The sequence below is a fragment of the Topomyia yanbarensis genome, chromosome 2, assembly GCF_030247195.1.
Source record: "Topomyia yanbarensis strain Yona2022 chromosome 2, ASM3024719v1, whole genome shotgun sequence".
Classification (NCBI taxonomy): domain Eukaryota; kingdom Metazoa; phylum Arthropoda; class Insecta; order Diptera; family Culicidae; genus Topomyia; species Topomyia yanbarensis.
In genome coordinates this window covers 440930250-440947943 of record NC_080671.1, presented here as the reverse complement: position 1 = coordinate 440947943, position 17694 = coordinate 440930250, and the positions used below count along the sequence as shown (strand labels likewise).

General features: G+C 44.6%; 4 protein-coding genes across 5 annotated transcripts in view; 1 reads left to right on the top strand and 3 right to left on the bottom strand.

The window, feature by feature from the left end:
• Positions 1-1820: 1820 nt before the first annotated feature.
• LOC131685600 (uncharacterized protein K02A2.6-like) lies at positions 1821-5083 on the bottom strand. The gene has a single exon (XM_058969452.1). It carries the CDS (start codon positions 5081-5083, stop codon positions 2102-2104), a length of 2982 nt encoding a protein of 993 aa, XP_058825435.1. The 3' UTR covers positions 1821-2101.
• Positions 5084-5092: 9 nt separating this feature from the next.
• LOC131681045 (uncharacterized protein K02A2.6-like) lies at positions 5093-6706 on the bottom strand. The gene has a single exon (XM_058961751.1). It carries the CDS (start codon positions 6704-6706, stop codon positions 5093-5095), a length of 1614 nt encoding a protein of 537 aa, XP_058817734.1.
• A 7303-nt stretch (positions 6707-14009) lies between these two features.
• On the bottom strand, positions 14010-16383 carry LOC131685599 (zinc finger protein ZFP2). 2 transcript variants are annotated; one of them, XM_058969451.1, is made up of 4 exons: positions 15182-16383; positions 14935-15132; positions 14439-14872; positions 14010-14354 (listed from the first exon to the last, which is right to left on the bottom strand). In XM_058969451.1, exons 1-4 carry the CDS (start codon positions 16221-16223, stop codon positions 14283-14285), a joined length of 1746 nt encoding a protein of 581 aa, XP_058825434.1. In that variant the 5' UTR covers positions 16224-16383; the 3' UTR covers positions 14010-14282. The 2 variants fall into 2 exon arrangements, with proteins under 2 accessions (XP_058825434.1, XP_058825433.1); XM_058969450.1 differs by having other exon boundaries at positions 14010-14872; positions 15182-16382.
• A 421-nt stretch (positions 16384-16804) lies between these two features.
• Positions 16805-17694, top strand: part of LOC131685597 (coiled-coil domain-containing protein 39) — a 33721-nt gene continuing 32831 nt past the window's right edge. The window contains exon 1 of the mRNA XM_058969448.1: positions 16805-17238. Coding sequence (XP_058825431.1) covers positions 16866-17238 — 373 coding nt within the window. The 5' untranslated portion in view covers positions 16805-16865. The remainder of the gene's footprint in view (positions 17239-17694) is intronic.

Below are 17694 nucleotides of genomic sequence, written 5' to 3'. Positions count from 1 at the left end.
TGGCCTAAGATGGAGCTGTCGAATTTCACAAAAAGCTTTTTATGTTGCAAGTGATCTGTAGTTGTGTTAAATTAGGTATTTTTCTATTATATTTGGAACCGTCTACCGACAAATCTACATTTACGAATACCTCCAAAAGTGACTTCTTGAGGTCTCATGAAGGCCTGACACTAGCTTTATGATACTTTTGCTTTTCTAAACAGTAATAAAAATCTCAACATTCAAGAACTTCACTTTGTCAGAAAATGTAGGGCCATCGGAAGCTAAAACTTCGTAAAATCGCACTCCTGGTCCTTTTTTCAGTGCAGTACTCTACGTCACTCGTTCAAATTTGCACCGCTCTTATGGTAGTCGGTATTTGCTAGTATTACTGTTCTCCCATCCATTCTGGTAGTCAAACGGTGGGATAGCAAAATTCTTACAAGTTTCCTATCTCATGCCTCCACGCGATTCTAAGTCTATTGATGACATTTGGTCCTTAGACCGCAGAATGAGAGGGTGCGAACAGAATGAGAGGGTGCGAACAGATCTAGTCGAGAAAACATTGCCGTAAAAATGAATAGTTGATCGGAAATTAGCCCCAATACGACTAATCTGACTAGTATCTATGAACACGGCTCAATACGTATTGAAAATTCGCCGCGTCTGTTTTTATGAACCTAATTTAAAGCTCCGTTATTGCTAACAAGCCCGTGCATCAGATTAACAATCCTTTATATTTCCCTTCAGTGTTCGGTATTATCGCTCGTATACTTGTATTCCACAAACAATCCGATATGGAAAATAAGAAATACTTTCCTTGATTTATAACATCTCGCGCTATTTTTGCCAGTATAATATGCTGTCACTTGGTAGTTTTCAAGCCAATAAATATATCGTAGAGAAGAAGTAGCGAGTTCTGTCCAAATACTGTTGCAATAAATAGTGATCCGGCCCATTACGCAGATAAGATTAGCTTTTCCAGGCAATACTCCCACGATCGGCTGTGTGGAGTTCAAATTGTTTTTGTTTAGGGAACATAGTATACTCTCGGTAGCCGGCTGCCCAGAGTTTAAAAATAACCAAAAACTAAACAAGATCATCTCTTTTTCGAGTGATCGTGCACTCGAAGACTAACTAAACAACTACCTAATAAAATATGCTTTACAGGTCGCATCGTTTGCTTGGAGCGAATCCTAGACCTGATACCCTTCCAAACCACCAACTCCGCGACACCTATGGAAGAGTCTGATGAATCGTCGTCCTTCCGTTAAGTAGGTGGAGCATCAACACTTCCTGTCTACCTTATCCTTTATCCTTCCCCGTGAACGATGGAGATGGGGGCGGCCGGCAATGATGGCTATCATGCTGTTGAGGTTTTAATATGGGTCGGATTGGTATGAATTCCTACTTACCACTTCCTAAGCAACTCTTATTAGATAATCAGCAGTCAAACATGATGAAGTCAGTGTGCAATCCGCCAAAATCATCGTCACAACGCAACGCAACGCAACGCAACGCAACGCAATCATACTTTCGGCTGAAATAATCTTCTATACCTGATAGTTATTGTTTGTGTTGGGTACTATCTTCTCGAGCTTGCATCCATCCATCCTGCGGCATTTAAATGGTTTTGGATATTTCGTTGCACAACAAAGTGCTCTTTTTATTGCGCACTTCCCACCAACCTGGACTCCGCACTTTCAAAGTGCGAGTGATCAAACTGCTACTGAAAACTGCGAGCTGTCAAAACACATGTACTTCAAGTGATAAAGATCGTACTTTCATAGACAGACCAGTCGAGCTAACCAGTCTATGATAAGAATTTAATAGTTTTGTACCGTGTAAGTCCCCGACACTTGCTTACGGATCGTCTCTATATCAGGGGAATAAAACGCGAACGATAACAATTAAAACAAACTATATTTTATCGAACACATTAAAAGCACGGTACAACTTTATACAGGACGTAAACAAACTGAAACTGACAACCACAAAAACATTTCATTGATGCGCTTATCAGGCATCACACATTGACAGCTATGCTGCCGAGTTAGAGCCTAGCGCTGAACGGGGTACTAATTAATACACCGCGATAGGGTTGTCCTCAACATCTCCCCTCTTAATAAAGGTGGTACGGATCAAACCTGTTCGGCGGTCTTCGGGTTCGTGAAGAACGTCTAGGTAGATTTACCACGGATTCGACTTCGATGGCGGATTCGAATTCAGTTGATGTTGATGTTGTTGATGTCGATGACGTTGATGGGAAAGCCGAGACTTCCTGCTGTGGTGTAGACGACGCAAGCGCCGGCACTGAACCTAGCAAGGTATGCTCGGAACTGGAGACAGGTGATAATTCAGATCCGCTCGCAACAAGGGACGGTGCTGGCGTGCCAGAAGATTGATTTGGTAGATTCCAGGCACCCAACAGGATGTCGAGCGGTAACGAATACTGACGAGAGGTGGCTTGATTGGCAGGTTGCTTTGGTATCGAGTCGACAGCTAGGCGACTCCGGAGTTGGTTGATATGGGAACGCAGCATTCGGCGATCATCGACCCATACGTTATACATCACGTCTCCTATTTTTTCGATGATAGTTCCAGGAGCCCACTTCCAACCGTTACGGCCATAAAGCTTAGCGTAAACCGAATCGTTCCGGCTGAAGAACCTCGGTTTTGTGTGATCGTTCGACGGTGCCACTGGAGTTCGTACCGTTGGGGGACGTAGTAGCTCGAGACAGGTGCGTATTTTGCGACCAAACATGACCTCGGACGGCGACTTTTGGTCTGGCAGTGCCCGGTTGGGTGTACTTCGGTACGTTAACAGGAATATGTCTAACGCTTGCTGTATCGATCCTCTCCCCTCTCGAATTTTTGTAACAGCCCTTTTGAACGTGTCAACAAATCGTTCAGCTTGGCCATTTGATTGTGGATGAAACGGAGCAGTTGTGAGGTGTTCGATGCCGTTTGAGGCGCAGAAATCTGCGAATTCAGCGCTCGTGAATTGGGTTCCGTTGTCGCTGACTAGTGTAACAGGCATACCCAACCGAGCAAACAACCCACCGAGAATGCTGATGGTTGCCGCCGAGGTTATACGGGACGTTTGAATGATTTCTGGCCACTTGGAGAAGGAGTCGACGGCGATCAGGTAATATTCGCCTTCGATTGGACCGGCATAATCCACGTGGACGCGCTGCCACGGAGCGGTCTGCTTGGGCCACGGCACCGGTGAAGAGTGAGGAGGTGACCTGACTACGGCCGCACAGTGTTGGCATGCCTTGACGAAGTTGACGATGTCAGCATCCAAACTGGGCCAATACACGTAGCTTCGAGCGAGGGCCTTCATACGCTGCATACCAGGATGGCCACAATGGAGCTGTTCGAGGCATCGCTTGCGATGGAGCGACGGGATGACGAGCCGTTCGGCAAACATGATGCACCCATCTACCACGGAGAGTGATTCCTGTCTGGCATGGAATCGCTGGATGTCGGATTCTGAATGTTCAGATTGCGGCCAACCGTGCTGAATGTGATGGTAGACTTTTCGGAGCAGTGGATCTGCTTGGGTGCTTTGTGCGACGGCTCTGAAATTGAGAGGCAAAGCTTTAACTGTATGAGATACTACCGACCTGAGGTCCTCTTCCAGGTTGATGCTGGCGATGATATAGTCCTCATCGGGTTTGACGTGCTGGTTGATCAACCTCGAGAGTAAGTCTGCGTCGCCGAACTTGTGGGTGGGCACGTACTCGATGTCAAAATCGTAGAGCAGTAGATTGAGCGCAAATCGTTGGAGGCGGTTGGCTGTGTAGACCGGTATTCCCTTTTTAGAACCAAAGATACGGAGCAAAGGCTGGTGGTCGGTTTTCAAACGAAAGTGTCGTCCGAAGAGCATTTTGTGAAACTTCGTGACGGCGAAGACGATAGCTAAACCTTCACGATCCGGTTGGCTGTAGCCTTGTTCAGCTTTTGTGAGTGCTCTGGAAGCATGTTGGACGACTTTGATTGTGCCGTCGGGGAACTTGTGGCTAATCGTTGCCCCGAGCCCAACGGAAGAAGCGTCGGCAGAGACAATGATCTCCCGCTTCGGATCATAATGTGTGAGAAGTAGATCCGAGGAGAGTATTTGTTTGAAGTGCTCGAACGCTCTCTGGCACTCATCAGTCCACTGGAACTTCGCATCGTCCTTGAGAAGGTTGTCCAGCGGATATCGTAACTTGCGCATATTGGGAACAAACTTGCCGTAGTAGTTGATAGCCCCCAAAAATGATCGCACACCAGATACATCGGTTGGAGGCGGCAGCTTGGATATCACTTCGATTTTGGCCGGATCTGGACGTAATCCGCGACTGTCGACGATATGACCCACATACTGCACTTGCTGCTTGCGGAAGGTGCATTTATCGACTCGAATGGTGAACCCGAAATCCTGAATTCGTTTTAGAACAGCCCGCAAATTGCGATCGTGGTCTTCTTCAGTTTTTCCGCCGACGATGACGTCATCGAGGTAGCCACACGTGCACTGCAGACCGGCTAGCATTGTGTCGATGAGCTGCTGGAAGGCACCAGGTGCGATCTTCACACCTGGCGGGAGGCGGTTGTAGGAGTAGAGGCCACGATGCGTATTGATGGTTAGCAACTTACGGTACTGTTCGTCGACTTCCACCTGCAAGAAAGCGTCGGACAAATCGATTTGGCTGAACACCTTACAGTTAGTCAGCTTGGCGAAGATATCGTCCGGTAGGGGAAGTGGATACTGATTTGGTTGGAGCGCAGCGTTAAGCCCCGTGGAATAGTCTCCACAAATTCGAATGGAACCATTGGCTTTACGGACGACAACGATCGGAGCAGCCCACTCCGAATATTCGACTGGGGTGATGATATTCAAATTTTCCAGTCGGTCGAGTTCCTGGTCAACGGCATCATACATCGCGTACGCAACCGGGCGCTTAGGGCAGAAGACGGGTCGAACACTTTTTTTCAGCTCCAACTTCACTTTAGTTTTGCTGCACAAACCGAGCTGATCGGTGAACACGTTTGGAAAAATCGATTGCAGTGCAGCGGGTGCCGCAGGAGAGCCTGACACGTGACAGCAGAAGGTGTCCATGGGCACGGATCAAAGGTTGAAACTCTCGACTAAATCGGAACCGAGTAGATGTAGTTGTTTCTCGGTAACACGGATCAGATCACGTCGTGTACTTTCTCCGATTGTGACGTCACACTCGAATTCCCCATCGAGTGGCAAAATGTTACCAGATGCTGTCTTCGCTTTGACTGTTGCTGGCAAAAGCGCAGGGCTACCGAGTTTCTGCCAACTCTCCCTGCTGATGACAGTGATGTCAGATGCAGTGTCAAGTTGCAGTCGAATATCCGTTCCAGATAGGCCAACAGATACAAATCTGCGTCGCTGCTCCACGCTGCATACGTCGACCACCACCACTTTGGCTGAGACGTCTCGCTTCTTACGTCTGCTTCCAGGTTTCCGAGACTTTGCACTGTCGCAGTATCCTTCACGATGTCCGACTTGGCCGCAATCGGAGCACTTATGATTGTCGTAACTACAGTCTCGGACGAAATGTAATGCACCGCAAAGCCAACAAGGATAACTTGGCTTCCTTCCGGTAGCACTCGAAGACAGTTGTGGTGACTCTCGGTCACGCTCGCCTAATCGCTTCCCACCAAACTTCTGTATCGCTTGCACTTGGTTGTATGGTGCTGCAGACTCAATCATCGCACTGTCGTGTTTGAGGTTGTACAGACGCTGACACTCCTCGGAGAGCTGCTCCAATGTAACGTCGTTGTTGTCCTCAATTTTTGTAAGGAGACGGGTACGAATCTCGACGTCATTCTCCGATTTCAGACCACACACGTATACTAAGCATTTGAACTGTTCTTCCGTGAGCTTTCCCAGTTCAAATTCTACGCAAGCCTTGTTTACCCTACACGCGAACGCCACATGATCCTCAGTAGGATTCTTCGCGATTTGCAGACATCGGTATCGACGACTGATAACCGACTCTTTCGCTCCAAACAGGCTCTTCAGCTTGTCAACTGTCTGTGCGAAACTAAAATGCTTGGGAAACTTTGGTAAAATGAAGCTTACGTACCTCTCATGCTCTGCTAAACCCAACTTTCGCATTAGGAGACGAACTTTTGCCTCGTCATCCAGCCTAGCAGCATCCTTCTCGAAAAGATCGTCGTATCTAGAGTACCACACTGCGAAAGTGGCATTACTCTCGATCTCGTACCGGAATTCCTTGATATTGCTTGCCAAGGAGTCAAGGATCTGTTCCGGGTTCGGTGGTACTTGCACGTTTATTGACGATGCAATAGTACGAAAAAACTGTTGTTGCTGCTCGTCGGACTGTTGCTGCCGCTGTACCAGCTGAGCCATAAGCTGTTGGTGTTGGAGCTGGCTTTGAGCAAACTGCTGTTGGCTTTGAGCAATCGTCTGTTGCATCATCTGCATTATTTGCATGAGCATATCATTACTGACCTGGGGTTGCGATTGGTGGGGCGGAATGTTTGTAAACAGCTGCTGCTGAGCTGCAGAAACGGGAATGAACGGCTGCTGTTGCTGGTGTGTAGTCACAACGGGAGCGAAAAATTGCTGCTGCTGGTGGGCCGCTGGTGCGGGATTAATCTGCTGATTCAACTGCTGCCGTTGATTTAACAGTCCTGGGGGGTCAACACCATTTTGTCCGTTCAACTCACTACCGTCATCAGCCATCGCACTCCACTTTCTTTTCTTCCGCGCGGGTGACGAAATGTTGGGTTAGTTTTGTTTATCGGCGAATAAAAACTACCCACACTCGCGAATTCTCGTCGCCACTTTTGTACCGTGTAAGTCCCCGACACTTGCTTACGGATCGTCTCTATATCAGGGGAATAAAACGCGAACGATAACAATTAAAACAAACTATATTTTATCGAACACATTAAAAGCACGGTACAACTTTATACAGGACGTAAACAAACTGAAACTGACAACCACAAAAACATTTCATTGATGCGCTTATCAGGCATCACACATTGACAGCTATGCTGCCGAGTTAGAGCCTAGCGCTGAACGGGGTACTAATTAATACACCGCGATAGGGTTGTCCTCAACAAATAGAAAAATAGTAAGTGCGCATTGCGGTTAGAATCCAGTTTTTAGTGCCACAAGCAATAAAATGAGGAAATATTTCCAAAGTTTTGTTTTGTCTGTGGTGAGTACATATTTAAAGGAATTTCTTCTGCTTCAACAGGCTTCACAGCAGATTCTCAGTTCACAGAATATTACGTGGCTAGTGTTACGATCCCACTGAGACTCCTACCCGATAGGGACTCAAATATTTGACGACTGGTTTATGAGACCAGTGCTACACCCTCTAAACTGCCGCACCAGAGCAGGGTCCGCTAAAATAATAAAATTTCCATTTCACTCAATGTGCCATAGCATCAACATTTTCCATCCGATGTTAGTGATATTAGGCTTAAAATTAACGTAGACATATTATTTGTCATCTTAGATTCTAAAAGGTCCGAAAAAAATAGTTTTTTGGTAAAAAAAACAATTTAAAAGTGAGTAACTTTTAAAAATGGTCAAAGATGCACTTTTTTTAAACTTTGGTCGCTTGCAGCACTAAAAATTCTACATATGATCGACACATATTATATGTTTTTGGAAAGGGCATCTCAGCATCTTTCAACCTGCATATTGACTAAATTAATTGAAACTAAGAAATATTGACTTAAAACTACAAAAAGTGCTCAAAAACGATTTTTTTGAAAAAATCACAAAATCGCTTCTTTGAACAAAAAAATGAATATTGTTTTCGTGTTCAGCGACCCAAAATTAGTCTAAAAAATACTTTTTCTTGAAGCTTCATTTTTCTTGTGAACTAGTGTAATTGGTCAATAAATTAAATAAATTAAATTTTCAATTTACTTTCACTGATTACACAAATAGAAATTCTGTTAGATTTCATGGAGCAATTTCCTGACCCAACACAACATATAAATTGTGCATCCTTGAAAAACAGCATGTACAGTAGTGTGCCCATATTGCTTCCTTGTGTGACTCCTGATTTGTTGCTAAACTGAGAAGGCACCATTTTTTTTAAACAAATAAAGTTTCCGTTCAGTCCGTGGACGTCTATTTGGCCGAAGTATTCCTCTAAATTGGCATCCCTTGCATTTCACTAATTTGGGCGAATTCCTCGTTCCACAAAAAGCAGATTTCCGTCAAATTAAGACAATTGACTGTAATTGATTGAAATCCAATATTTTAATGCAGCCTTTGAAGGGTTAGAGTACCTCGGGCTCAATCTCAGTTGAAATGCCGATAGGTTTCACACAAGGAAGTCACTTAGGACAATTGATTTTTGGTTTATTCGTTGCGTTGCGTTGAGACGATGATTTTGGTGGATGGCACACTGACTTTATCATGTTTGACTGCTGATTATCTAATAAGAGTTGCTTAGGAAATGGTAAGTAGGAATTCATACCAATCCGACCCATATTAAAATCTCAACAGCATTATAGCCATCATTGCCGGCCGCCCCCATCTCCATCGTTCACGGGGAAGGATAAAGGATAAGGTAGACAGAAAGTGTTGATGCTCCACCTACTTAACGGAAGGACGACGATTCATCAGACTCTTCCATAGGTGTCGCGGAGTTGGTAGTTTGGAAGGGTATCAGGTCTAGGATTCGCTCCAAGCAAGCGATGCGATCTGTAAAGCATATTTTATTAGGTAGTTGTTTAGTTAGTCTTCGAGTGCACGATCACTCGAAAAAGAGAAGATCTTGTTTAGTTTTTGGTTCTTTTTAAACTCTGGGCAGCCGGCTACCGAGAGTATACTATGTTCCCTAAACAAAAGCAATTTGAACTCCACACAGCCGATCGTGGGAGTATTGCCTAGAAAAGTTAATCTTGTCTGCGTAATGGGCCGGATCACTATTTATTGCAACAGTATTTGGACAGAACTAGCTCTTCTTCTCTACGATATATTTATTGGCTTGAAAACTACCGAGTGATAACACATTATACAGGCAAAAATAGCGCGAGATGTTATAAATCAAGGAAAGTATTTCTTATTATCCATATCGGATTGTTTTTGGAATACAAGTATATGAGCGATAATAACGAACACTGAAGGGAAATATAAAGGATTGTTTACCTGATGCACGGGCTTGTTATCAATAACGGAGCTTGAAATTAGGTTCATAAAAACAGACGCGGCGAATTTTCAGTACGTATTGACCCGTGATCATAGATACTAGTCAGATTAGACGTATTGGGGCTAATTTCCGATCAACTATTTATTTTTACGGCTATGTTTTCTCGACTAGATCTGTTCGCACCCTCTCATTCTGCTACTATCGGCAGAAGGCTGATAGCACGCAGTCGTCGCCGGTCTAAGGACCAAATGTCATCAATAGACTTAGACTCGCGTGGAGGCATGAGATAGGAAACTTGTGAGAATTTTGTTATCCCACCGTTTGACGACCGACAATTGATTTCTGAAAATCTATGCCAATATGGCAAAAAAACTTAACACTGAGCTGTGCGGAGAATCTGTCTTCAAAGAGGCTACAAACCAAGCAAATAAACAACCTAACAGTAGCTCCACCAAAAAGTCCACCTCCACCAAAGAGTCCGACATTTGCTTGATCCCCCGGATTCTATTTGAAATTACTACTTCGGGGGGAGGCCGTGCTGATGCCCTTCACTGGATTCTAGGTCTAGATGGTCGTGCTAGTTCGCTGGTCTCATACCCGCCATATCAGTCCTGCACGGTATGGAATTCTTCATGCGCTCTACTCTGCGTTGACCAGTTGAATGCCGTGGTCGATCCAGCGATTCCGGTTGGAGGGAGACTTCCGGTTCACTTGTATCCCGGCGGCCCTATAACGGTGGTTTATCGGTGCTACTCGGCATAGTCCCCGACGGTGAAGCTAGCCTGCCTCGGCGGAGAGTTCCCCGACGAAAGAATATCTCCAGAAACCGTTGACGCACGCGTTATTCTTGCTTCGAAGCAGTCCGGACAATGCCGAGGTTTGTCTGGCGATTTCGGAAGGAGGATTGCGTCCAGTTCACTGGTGCCCCGGTGTTTTAAGCCGGCAGTTCGCTACCGACGGTGGATCTTTGCTACTCCGATGAAGAGTTCCTCGGCAGTGGAAGATCTTTTGAAACCGATGCTGCTTAGGCAGATACCGAGGTGGGTCCTGCGATTCTGGGTGCAGGGTTGCCCTTCAGATCACTAACGCCCCGACGACCTTTTGCCAGTGCTACTTCACGATCTACTCGAACTAATCCCCGCCGGTGGGTTTAGCCAACTCCGACGGAGAAATTTGCCGACGTCGAAAGTTCCCTCGAAACCTTTATCTCGATTCTGGCCGGTTGAGTGCCGAGGTCGATCCTGTGATTCCGGGGGGAGAATGACTTCCGGTTCTCATGTGTGCCGACGATCTATCGTCGACGATACGTGCGCTCAGTCTAGTCCCCGGCGGTGGATCTAGCCTACTCCGGTTGCACCTGCTGGTCTACTTTATCTCTCTTCAGCAGACTGACATGTCGAGTGCCAAGGTCGGTCAGGCGATTCCAGTTGAAGTGTTACTTTCGGTGCATCGACGACCCGTGGCCGTGTACTGCTACGTTATTGGTCGTTGTTCCTCTCGCCATCTTTGTTCCAATGCTGACATAATCTGAACAACTGTTCTGTTTATCACGTCCTCTTTTTTTTCTTTTTTACGAACATTCTTTGGACAATATTGTTCATGTTAACGTTCTCACCGACAATGGTTCTCATATCGTTTTTCTCGTGCTCGAATCGCGGTTATTCGAAGACCACGTGTTCAGGCGTTTCTTCTGCATCACCGCAAGCGTTGCAGCACGGCGATCTCAGATATTTCTTGAAACAGTCATGCCCAGACAAGAACTGTGTCATGTGGAAGTTCTCTTCATCGTGTGCTCTGTTCATCCACACAGACATGCATGGACTTAGTCGATATGTGCATCTACCATCTGTAAAGCGTTATCCCACTGATCTTCTTCGAGTAGAAGGTTTATGAGAATCGTTTCAGCTATCACTCTCCATCCGCAGTGCCGTCACCCAAGCAGGTTCTGAAAGTAGTCGCATTTTACTGCTGCTGATCACCGAATTTTCGGGCATGATCCGAGATAGTGCCGAGATCACTTTTACGGCTCTCCCGCATGCGTAGTTGGCATGGCTATTAAAGCTTAGCCGGTCTATCATCACTCTCCGTTATCTAGCTTCCCGCGTCAAGTTGATGATACACTCTCCAACCGAAATTCTGCACTGCCTTGCGGTTGCTTATCAACACCTTCTCGGTTTTATGGTGAGCTAACGAGCCCCCCGTGCCCCTCCCTGGAGCCGCCAGTGGCGTGCCATATAAGTGGTTTTAATGTATCCCTGTCAAAAAGGGCAAGTTGCTGGTTAATGGGGGACTATTTGCCAACTCGGATGCGCTAATTGCCCTTCAATTTGCCAGCAAATTGCTGGCAATTAGGGGGCTATTTCAAATGCAACATTTGGGCGATTCGCCGCCGTCATTTTTTGCCACCCAACTCGCCCTTAAATCACCCACGGAACGCGCCATTTAATCGCCCTTAATAGCCTAATATGAAAATTGAAAATAATGCTTATTTTTGGATTCATTATCTACTCACATATACTTACCAGTATACTAGGTAATCACCACCAAATTATAGGAAGAAACAATGGTGAAATTGGTATTGCACTTCAAAACTTATCACAATCTGACGTTCATTAAGACTTTAAGTCAGAGATCTTGTTCTACTATACATACACACGATTCCACAATTTCCCACATTCGTTGGCTAAATGAAGTGCACTAGACAAACAAAGTACAAGTAAAACACACCAATTGTTCAAAAAACAATTTTAAGCTTAAACCAAACATGAACCGCCATGTTTGAAAAACGCGAAAAACAACCAAGTCCATTTCAGCCGCCAGAAAATTTGTCTAAGTATTGAATTTACCTTTAAATCGTATTCGCAAATTGCATTTGTTCCGAGGGGCAATTAGCACAGGCGAGTTGAGTCAAACGTAAACGTCTAAGTATTGAAATTGCCTTTAAATCGCATTTGTTCCGAGGGGCTGATTGCCTGTGCTAATGGCACTGGCGAGTTGAGTCAAACGTCAAACTTTTTAAATCGCCTGACCATGTTCGTCCGCATTTTTTTGGCAGGGATTGATCACAGTATGCAGTGGATTTGTCGCGCATTGAAAATTTGCTTGGACGCATGGTTTAGTAAAAAGAGTGTAATTCTGGAGAAAATTTTCAATAGGACGTAAGTAACAATGAGAGATTCTCTTTGAGGTCTTTCTCTTCTGTTCATTACTCGGCCATTTCAACATTTACTACTCTACTCTTTGCATAATATTGTAGTAAAAACCGTCGGCTTTCGATATGTACTGGAAAATTAGTACAAAGTGTTGTAATGACGTCGTAATAAACGAAAGAGAAAGTAAACAAAGAGAGGCTCTCAATGTTACTTACGTCCTATTGAAAATTTTCTCTAGATCTATGCGAAAATTTTCGAAGCAAGATTTAGAAACACAATTTTTTTTATTAACTTTCTTAATACTTCCGTCTATTTTTAGAATAAACTGCCAGGAAGAGGCAGAAAACGTGGATCGTCCAACTCGGAATTGGACCAAAAATGGTATCTCTAATTAGGAATTAATCGATGCGTGATTTGATCAATAAAGCGGGAACGAGCGTCGGAATGATCCAACGTATCAAGAAGTGCAACAATATGAAGGCCTATAATAGTGCAGAATAAAAGCAACGTGCTGCAACAAGGGCCCGGAAATGTATGCGTAAGTTTTACAGCTACCGGATTCAATGTGAAATAAGACTCAAACACGCTTCTACGTCGACAATAACTTTTATATAGTCGTAATTCGCTATTTAGTCACTTTCTAACTAGGCCGCTTTTTAGTTGGACCTCCGCAAGTTTGACCATTGTCGTCTACTTTGGAGAGTTTTTGACGTCTGTCAGTTTAGGTCAGTAAGTGAATCAAAATCGTTAGTTGGACCGAGGATGTGGCCCCACTAGCTAATTACGACTGTACTACCGTCGTAGGGCATGATGTATGCGACGTGGACAAATCGGTTCAAGTGGAGGAATTCGGTCGAAAAGTGCTGGTATGTCAAGTAATATGTTTCTGCGGTTCGAAGTCTACTATTTTTATACTACCGAAACGATTAATGCGAAAATCTATCGATCTGAGTGTCTACAGAAGAGGTTGCAGCCTTTATAAGAGAAACATTTCACCTATCACGGTTTTGACGGATTTATTGTCGGAATACTGCGCCAAAACAACTCAATAGGCTCACGTAAAGGGGTATAGATTTCGTTGAGAAAGATATCAATCCACCAAATTGTTCGAAACTTCGGCCCATCGAACTTTACTGGGCGATTAGGCAATCCACAAAACATTTGTAATATAATTCATCGGTGGGTTTTATCAACAAGTTTGTTTTGCTCTACTCCTGCGAACGATGGAGCAGGTTAACGTCAACATAGTAGGATTCAACCAAAATCCGAATTATATGGAAGCTCTGAGTAAGTCTAATTTTTTTGGATTTTTTGGCAAGACTTTACCTAAATCCTGAGTAGGATATCATAACAAACTTCAGCGGGATTCTCACAAAGTGCAGGGCAAATCTATAATATGACATTTCAGGAGTAACCGGAACATGCACCAGAATGAATGGTTGTTCTTTCCGCAAACTATCTTAGAGCCAGGCAGGTGTATCCTTATCGATACCTAAGGTATGAAAGTTGTGCCTGGGTTGTAACGCTGAAGACGCAACGGAAGCAACGCACTGTCCAGAGTGTGGAAACGCCATGGCAATACCGGAGCACGTTGCCGTTGTCTGCACTAGATTCACAGGATGCAGTTATGGAGAAAAACATGAACAAAAGTTTAAGGTAATTTAAAATAAAACTCCATATTAGTAAAATTCGTTAACATATATTTGATTGCCTTGCCAATGTTAAGACTACATCCTTCAGTAGAGCAAACTGGGTTAACCGATATAAAATGTTGATAAAAATGTCGCTTCGTTGAAACAATAGCACGTACCATTGTTATAAAATGCTGTTCTTGTTATGAATAAAGGATTTGTATAGTTATCGAACCGTTGCCTTAGCTATTCCGCTTTAAACAAAAACAAAAGAAATCTAGACCACTCCAACGAGGTCCGCTGGGCCCTTTTTTAAACTGACCAAAATTGTCCTGAACTTTTCAACATGCCCTTGCTTAATTATACAACAAATCCAGCTTAATGGAATCGATTGCCTCCAAGGTCTCCCCATCGTAATCGACTACGTCCTGTGGATTAGGAGAGAGTAAGCACAGGCTTTCAATACGCGGTACAATATTACTCTCGCTGGGGCTACTCGACTGCATCTGTACCTGTTGTTCGTGTTGCTGCTGATCCATTGAATCGAAAAGCGCCTGATTCTGCTCATAGCTGGTTGATTGATTCCCGATTCCCATCTTGTCGTACGATTCCTTCAGCAGTTCATCCAAGGTACGGTTGATGAAATCTTCAGACTTGATCTCCTGCGAATGATCGTTACTTTCGATCGATGGTGGTTGATCCGAGTCGCTCATCGCGTTCGCTGGATCGTGCAAGTTTGGAAGAATCGCCGAGGATTGTAAAAGTTTCTGCAGCAGATCACCCGTTTGTCGAACCACAGTGCCGGGCGGTTGTGCCGGACATTTGTGCGTTCGCTGGGAGACCTTGTAGCGGAAACTCTTGTCACATGCCGTGCACTTGTATGGTTGTGTGTTAGTGTGGATTCGTCTATGGACCAGATAGGAAACGCGCTGTCGAAAGCACTTGCCTAGGGTAAAGCAGGACAGATTAGTGTGGGATAATTGTAAAGACATATATCTGTGAAGTTACCGCAAGTTTCGCAAGAGAACGGTTTTTCTCCGCTGTGAATCCGCTCGTGATTATGTAGTGTAGATAGTTCTTTGAATGCCCGACCACAGATCGTACAAATGTGCGGTTTCTCGTCGCTATGGTACAGCAGATGTTTGTGATACGATTGTTGGAAGGTAAACGATTTGCCACAAATTTGACAAGAATACGGCATTTCTCCTGAAAAGACTACATGTTGAGTTAGGTTGGACAAGTATTGTTAACTAACCTGTATGTAGCCGCTTGTGCTTTTTGAGGAAGTACTTGGTCGTGAAGCTTTTCAGGCAGACATCGCATTCCCATTGCTTGTTGCCATCCGATCCCGTCCCTAGCGACTGGGGTGAAGGTTGTGAAGGAGAAGGAACATCCGAACTGCCACCTGGCGATGGTACGCTCGGTGGACTGGCATTTGTAATAGCACGTTCCATAACTTGTTGCTGTTGGTTCGCAACGTATATGAATTCGGTTAGATGTAGGGGATCTATAATTTTGATTATCTGCGATTGTCCGTTGGGAGTTGCGATCGTGAGAGTCGGTTGGTGCTGAGGCACTAGAGGTGGGGGATGCGGTGAGATTGTTTGAACATTACTTTCAGTATTGCATTGCATTGAGTCATAACACTGGTAAACAGGCGCTGTAGTAGTGCTTGTGACCGTCATAGTAGCGCTATCACTACTACAGCTACTATCCGTTGAACTCTTCTTCGGGCATCCTAGGTGTACAACTCGCATATGGATTTTAAGTGATCCTTTCATCCGGAAAACCTTGGGACACATGTTGCACGGAAAAAAATCGTTTGGTTCATCTACCTTCACACTGGGTTCCTGTAAAATCGTTGGACTTCCGCTTGGCGTACTGGGGAACTCGTGAAACACCGAAGTGTGCAATTTCAGAAAACTCTGATCTTGAAATTCATCTCCGCAAATGTCGCACTTAGCAATGTTACTCAGTTGCACCTCTTGAGGGTAAGGATTCTTGCTGACACCTGCTGCTGCTGCGGTAGGTTCCCTCTTGGGTTTTCTAACACTTTTCAATGAGTTCGTAATTGTAGATTTTTTTCTTTCCACTGCTGCGGTACGATTTTCTTCCTGCCCGAGAATCGAGTGACCGAAAAGATGAATCGTCAATTTGTCCAGCCCTAGCAACTGGTCTGCACAGATCGGACATTTTAATGGCCTCGAGGTTGCTTTCAGCAGACTAATACGTAAAGCATCGATGTTAGGAAAGTTCGTCTGACAACACAACGGACATGACAGGCTTTTGGTGCACATTTTGATTTGCGTTTCTTGATCGCGGAATATTCCCGAAATTGGTCAAATTCACACTACAATTGTCCTCCACATTTCAATTGACCGAAAATTTTCACATCTTTTCCGTTCGACTTACATATAACGATTGGTGAATTTTCCTCTCGCTTTTCTCTCTCAACCGAGCAAGGATGCGCCGAGCGCGTTCGATTTTTGGGGTCCACGTGAATCGTTTGCGCAGTTCTCTCACATTCTTGGTTAAAAAACATGGTAGACGCGCCAAGTAAAAATAGAATCGTGTTCATGACGTTTTGTTTTCCCTCGCATAGCGAAGATCCACATAAGGATCAATCAGAATTTTTGCTCCAGTTGCCATTCATCATCTGATGTTTTCCACACATTCACTGGTGAAATTATTGAAGTTATACATATATGAAAAGATATGCAACACGTGGTTGCAGCCACATGCGCTAGCGATTGCCGACACGCTTGCGTCGCATTGCTACCAAAGCCACCGCGACTATTGCGTAGCAACCGCAGCGTTTTACGTGACAAGTCGGAAAATTTGTTTGTTTGGAAAAACTATCGCTTCTGCAGCTGAAAAATTGTTAACTTCCTATACCGGTACCCTTCGGGTTCATCAGAGCAAAGTTCGAGTGCGTAAAAATGACCCAACCGTACGTAATCCGTGTTATGGAGGAGATGGGCTGGGGTACCGACCGGAGTTTCATTCCGATTGCCAACGAGGCCAACAAAAAACTGCTGGAATATGTCAACCAGCTGGGTGATCGAAAGACAAACTGTACCGGGCGGGTGCAGGACAGCGATCGGCGGCTGGCCAACCTGCAGGTGCACCTGAAAAATGCCAAAGTGGAGTTCGAACAGAATCAGAATCTGATGGGTGCGGACAAGAGCCAAATCGATACGGAGCACAACATGCTGAAGCTGGCGGAAAATGACAGTGGCCGGTTGCGGAAGCTGGCCAAAGAGGCACAATGTGAAACGGAGGAACTGGAGAAGCACGATCAACGTTCGCAGAGTGAGTGGTTTGTTGCCATATTTTGCGGTTGAACTTTTTTATTTTATGGTTTTGTTGTTGAAATTCAGCAAATAGTACAATAAGTAAGTAGTTTTGGAGTTCACTTATAGCGTTTTCGTTTTTTCTTAGTGCTGCACTGATGTAGTGCAAAAAAGACTGATTACACCCAAGTTTGAATGAGTGTAGCACCGATAACACCGGTGTAGTGCTCTACCAAAAATGAACAGGTTTTTTTTTCAGAATCAGTTCCAGGCAATATACCTTGAAGTATTGCCATAGATCATTTATGTTTCCTGATAGATTATGAATGGTGACCTTTTCAAGCCTATCAGTTTATTTCGAATCTCACACAGTTCTTCCGTAATCAGTTCCAATTTAGAATAAAATAAAGGAAACTATTGACATATTTGTTTTGGGGTTTTTTAGGTCTCCCAGACACATTCTTCAAAACTTGTT

Bases quoted from the DNA above. Each gene is read 5' to 3' on its own strand.
- LOC131685599 (XM_058969450.1), bottom strand. From the start codon at position 16,223: ATGTGCACCAAAAGCCTGTCATGTCCGTTGTGTTGTCAGACGAACTTT. The intron at 15,133-15,181 runs GTTAGTTAACAA...TAGTCTTTTCAG, and splicing joins GCACAAGCGGCTACATACAG to GAGAAATGCCGTATTCTTGT. The intron at 14,873-14,934 runs GTAACTTCACAG...GCTTTACCCTAG, and splicing joins GTTCTCTTGCGAAACTTGCG to GCAAGTGCTTTCGACAGCGC.
- LOC131685600 (XM_058969452.1), bottom strand. From the start codon at position 5,083: ATGGACACCTTCTGCTGTCACGTGTCAGGCTCTCCTGCGGCACCCGCT.
- LOC131681045 (XM_058961751.1), bottom strand. From the start codon at position 6,706: ATGGCTGATGACGGTAGTGAGTTGAACGGACAAAATGGTGTTGACCCC.